At 49.7% G+C, this 5,249-nt stretch overlaps 1 protein-coding gene across 1 annotated transcript; it reads right to left on the bottom strand.

Moving 5' to 3' along the window:
- Positions 1 to 2,137: 2,137 nt before the first annotated feature.
- Positions 2,138 to 4,300, bottom strand: LOC123159201 (protochlorophyllide-dependent translocon component 52, chloroplastic). Its single transcript, XM_044577025.1, has 5 exons — positions 3,513 to 4,300; positions 3,325 to 3,423; positions 3,085 to 3,235; positions 2,812 to 2,994; positions 2,138 to 2,702 (listed from the first exon to the last, which is right to left on the bottom strand). Exons 1-5 carry the CDS (start codon positions 4,199 to 4,201, stop codon positions 2,256 to 2,258), a joined length of 1,569 nt encoding a protein of 522 aa, XP_044432960.1. The 5' UTR covers positions 4,202 to 4,300; the 3' UTR covers positions 2,138 to 2,255.
- Positions 4,301 to 5,249: the final 949 nt, after the last annotated feature.

Genomic DNA, 5,249 nt, shown 5'->3' with positions numbered 1-5,249 from the left:
GACTGACGTTGTTTTCAGCAGAATTGCCATGATGTTGTTTTATGTGTAGAAAAGAAAAGTTCTCGGAATGTCCTGAAAATCCATGGAGGCACTTTTTGGAAAATATAAAAAATACTGGCGAAAGAATCAAGACCAGGGGGCCCATACCCTGTCCACGAGGGTGGGGGCGTGCCCCCTCCCCTGGGTGTGCCCCTCTGTCTCGTGGGCCCCCTGGACCTCCACCGACCTCAACTTCAACTCCATATATTCATGTTCGGGGAGAAAAAAAATCAGAGAGAAAGTTTCATCGCGTTTTATGATACGGAGCCGCCGTCAAGCCCTAATCTCTCTCGGGAGGGCTGATCTGGAGTCCGTTCGGGGCTCCGGAGAGGGGGATTCGTCGTCGTAGTCATTATCAACCATCCTCCATCACCAATTTCATGATGATCACCGTCGTGCGTGAGTAATTCCATCGTAGGCTTGCTGGACGGTGATGGGTTGGATGAGATTTACCATGTAATCAAGTTAGTTTTGTTAGGGTTTGATCCCTAGTATCCACTATGTTCTGAGATTGCTGTTGCTATGACTTTGCTATGCTTAATGCTTGTCACTAGGGCCCGAATGCCATGATTACAGATCTGAACCTATTATGTTTTCATGAATATATGTGTGTTCTTGATCCTATCTTGCAAGTCTATAGTCACCTATTATGTGTTATGATCCGACAACCCCGAAGTGACAATAATCGGGATACTTCTCGGTGATGACCGTAGTTTGAGGAGTTCATGTATTCACTATGTGCTAATGCTTTGTTCCGGTTCTCTATTAAAAGGAGGCCTTAATATCCCTTAGTTTCCGCTAGAACCCCGCTGCCATGAGAGGGTAGGACAAAAGATGTCATGCAAGTTCTTTTCCATAAGCAAGTATGACTATTTACGGAATACATGCCTACATTACATTAATGAATTGGAGCTAGTTCTGTGTCACCCTATGTTATAGCTATTACATGAGGAATCGCATCCGGCATAATTATCCATCACTGATCCATTGCCTACGAGCTTTTCACATATTGTTCTTCGCTTATTTACTTTTCCGTTGCTACTGTTACAATCACTACAAAACCTAAAAATATTACTTTTGCTATTGTTACCTTTATTATCATACCACTTTTGCTACTAAATACTTTGTTGCAGATACTAAGTTATCCAGGTGTGGTTGAATTGACAACTCAACTGCTAATACTCAAGAATATTCTTTGGCTCCCCTTGTGTCGAATCAATAAATTTTGGTTGAATACTTTACCCTTGAAAGTTGTTGGCGATCATCTACACTTGTGGGTTATCACAACCCTAAAAAATTTAGAATCTCGAGCATACTTTGCTCAGTTCCAGAATATATGCAGAACTGAAACTCACTGCTTAACGATCGAACAAAATATACAAAAACAAGACAAAAGAATATACGGGGATATAAAGGAGTGCCAAATCAATAGTATGCTTCATCTATGCCAGTACGCCTTCCATATGAACTTCTAGTTATGTGCAGCGATTAAATTCTGTACATCATATATTTGTAGAACATGAATTAAACTGAAATAAATATGCATCAATTTGAGTTCAATACATAGGCAATTCATCTCAAATTAAATTCTAGTTCGATGTTCAAATGCGTCAATTAGAATCAACACATACAATATGCCAGTTCAAATGCATGCATCTTTCAAAGTTGTTTGTGTGTCTCGTTCCAAGAAATTACACACAATGATAGATTACATTTTTATTGTGGGATCTTGTAATTTTATTATGGGATCTTGTAATTTTATTTCTCTAATCAGATTGATGAAATACTTGTTTCCCCTATCTCCTTTTCTATATACTATGGCACACTGGCACGTCTGCATAATTTTCTTTTTTAGGAATACACTCCTTCTCCCCTTCTTCCGGAGTTTAAGACATTTTTCTCGTGTCAAACAGTGTTCAACCACCACCTTGATCGAAACCTTACAGTGGTGATGTTTCGTTGTCATGATGAAATTCATACAAAAGGACAAACTGGCCTTTGGTGGTGCCGTGAGACCGTGGCTCAATAGGTTTCACATCCTAGTGCAATCCTTGGCTTGTTCTGGGAGCGGCAACATTGTTTCAGAACGTGTGGTACCTGATAGAAGCGTGTTGTTCTGTGTTCAAACTTGATCTTTGGACTAGAAACAACGGGCCTAGATGTATTTTCTACGTATATCCCTACAGATAATTTTCCCTACTGGATGATTTGCTAAGTCACTTGTAAGCATGGACATAGTCCTCAAAATAGAAGTTCTTCTGGATGAAGTCCGCGAGCCACCGGGAGGCCGCGAAGCACAGGACAGCCGCGGACACGATGACGGCCCGCTGGACGACCGACGTGAGAAGTGTCCCCTTGGCCACCGCGAGGAGCCCGACGACGGCGATCGACGCCACCTGCAGGGCCACCTCGAGCGCCTTCATGGCCTTGAGGGCGGCGCTGCAGCTCGTGCACTGCGCCACGTGCGACCAGTACCTGTCCATGAGCTTGTCCTTGGTGGGGGTCGCCGGCAGCTGGTCGACCGTCGGGGCGGCCCAGCCGACCTGGAACCTGCAGTACTTCCTGAACCAGTTCCTGAAGGCGACGACCGTGCCGTCCGACGACGTGGGCACGTACACACTCTTCTGCCAGTTCTCGATGCCTGCCTTAGCGAAGTTGCGCTCCTGAAACGAAACGTAGAGAAGATGAAGAAGATTTGGTTCACTCATCAATGGCCTGAATCGGATCCAGTGGAATCACTGATCATGAGCTGAGAGGGGAATGGCTTCGTACCTCGATGTGGAGGAGGTACATGTCGGAATCCAAGATGGCGTTGACGCCGATGTGGTCGAACCACCGCGGCGTGATCTTGTGGAGCCAGAGGCCGAAGTTCCTCGGGAAGGCCCACATCACCCTGCTCCTCCCCGGAGCGACCGGCACGATGATGAACACCAGCATGATGTGAGGCTTGTTCTTCTGCACACAGGCCGGAATGGAGGAGGAAACGTGTGCTCAACTGCTGTTCCGTGTTTGACAGGGGACTGGCCAATTCTTAGTCCTACGTACCTCTGATTTCTTTGAAGCCGGCGATCCGTAGTACGTGCAAGGTGCGACGAACTTGGAGTAGCCGGGGCCCTGCGACGACGCGAACCCATTCACGCTCGAATCCTCTACCTTCACCGCCATCGGCACGCCGCCTTCTTTGTCGTACTCCTCTGTGAAGAAGAAGAAATGAAGGTTCTTCCCGGTTAGTGAAATTCAGGGAAGCATAGTGGATCATTTTTGAGTATGAGGGCAGGGACATATCTGCCGGGGTCTACAAGCCGGGGGAGGCCGCGGAGCAAGCCTTTGTGCGCGTAGGGGACGTGAGAAGGGTCCATGAGATTCTCCGCCAACACATCGTACCTGCGGAATGCAGTGCAGCTTCCGTACATCAATGGAGGAGGATTCAGAAAAGAAAATGAACACGATCGGCTTGCGCGCGGTAGACACACCCGTAGGGCATGTCCCTGACCAGGAAGGAGGTTACGAAGGAGGGGTCGTCGATCTCCTTGATGAACGGCGGCCGCTTCCTCTGCAGCACGTCCCTGTGCTCCGGCTCGGCGCGCGGGTAGAACCAGAGGATCTTGTTCTGCACCACGCACGGGTACGATGCAACGCACGCCTTGCTGTTGTTGTGCACTGGCGGGCCGAGCGCGGGGGCCTGGGGGATGAACTTGCAGGCGCCGCGGCCGTCGAAGCACCAGCCGTGGTACACGCACTGGAGCCGGCCCTTGTCGTCGATGCGGCCCTCGGAGAGCGGCGCCAGGCGGTGCGGGCACGCGTCGTCGAACACGAGCCACTCGCCGGCGCCGCGGTCGTACCAGGCCACCACGCGGATCCCCAGCACCATCTTGCCGTGCGGCGCGCCGAGGTCCAGGTCCTCCACGGGGGCGAAGGGGTACCACTGGTCCAGCCAGTCGAACCGCTCATCCTTCTCCCCGGACGCCGGCTCCTGCTCCGTCCACGGCGACTCGGACGCCACGGCCGACGCTGGCAGCATCCGCGCGGCCCCGTTGCGGTGGCGGCGCGCCCGTCGCCGCGGGACGAGGCGGGGGCTGAAGCTCGGTGCTGGGACGCCGGCGGGGAGCGGAAGCAATGGCTGAGCCTGGGCGCGGGGGAGGAGTATGCGGAGGGGATCCATGTCGCCGGTGCCCGGTGGTGACCACGGGCCGATCGACGGCGTGGGTGGAAACGGGAGGGCTTGAGACAAGTGAAAGAAAGAAACGGCGAGCAGTCAGCAGTGGTTGGATGTACACTTATCGGAAGCTACCGACGATAGACGTGTGGCTGGCATGGACAGTCGAGTTGTCAGCGTGATGTGACGAGGCACGTGGCTCGCCGTCGGCATAGAAACCAGGGGCGGGCAGCGACGGTGACACAGACCGACCGGCGACCGCGGCGGGATCGCTCTCACAGACGACGTATGACACGGGCATACGCCTCTTTTACGTGTCAGCAACGTGCACCGTCGTGTGGGCAGGATTGCAGCAGCTATCTCACTCGTCTGACTGAGTTTCTCTTGTCCGTTCTTGGCCTTCTTCTTCATTGAAGGCAACTGGAGCTACAAATAAACAACATGATGCTATTATTAGAAAGGGAGAGAAAAATTGAAAGAAACCTGAAACTCTGAGCAATGGGCTGTATAGGGGCAGCTCTAGCGGTTGTCAAATTTAAGATAGCCATAATCGTCAAAATGAATCTTTACAGGTTGCCGAGAGGATACAAACCCAGGTTGCTTGATAAGACTCGGAGTCACGGTGACCACCACATCCTTCCTACGCCGCTGGTTGATCTGTTTTTCTTTGTTCGTTCACATGCATTTATGTTTCTTTTTCTCAGCTCAGGTCAACTCCAACTCCGTATCCTCGAAGAACAGCGTTTTGGCTCTCCGCCTCCTTTGAGGCTGATTTTTTTTTTGAAAAATTCAAAGTTCAAAAACTTCTGTTTAAAAAAAAATCCGAAAAAATCGTACAAGTAAACAATGATGCCAGGCGTATGTGTGTAAAATTTCAGCATGGAATACGTTGAAATGCAATCTATACAAAAAAAACAATTTCATGGTACGAGAGAACGGATAATATCATGTGTTAAAAAGCCTTGGATTTGTCTTTTCTGCACAACCCTCGTTTAATGTATTTTGTTTTGAAAATTTAAACACTTGTGCACTATGCCTTCATCTATCTCTATAC

This window comes from Triticum aestivum, chromosome 7B (assembly GCF_018294505.1).
Source record: "Triticum aestivum cultivar Chinese Spring chromosome 7B, IWGSC CS RefSeq v2.1, whole genome shotgun sequence".
Lineage (NCBI taxonomy): Eukaryota > Viridiplantae > Streptophyta > Magnoliopsida > Poales > Poaceae > Triticum > Triticum aestivum.
The sequence above is the reverse complement of the archived record's forward strand: the minus strand, read 5'-3'. Positions and strand labels throughout refer to the sequence as shown.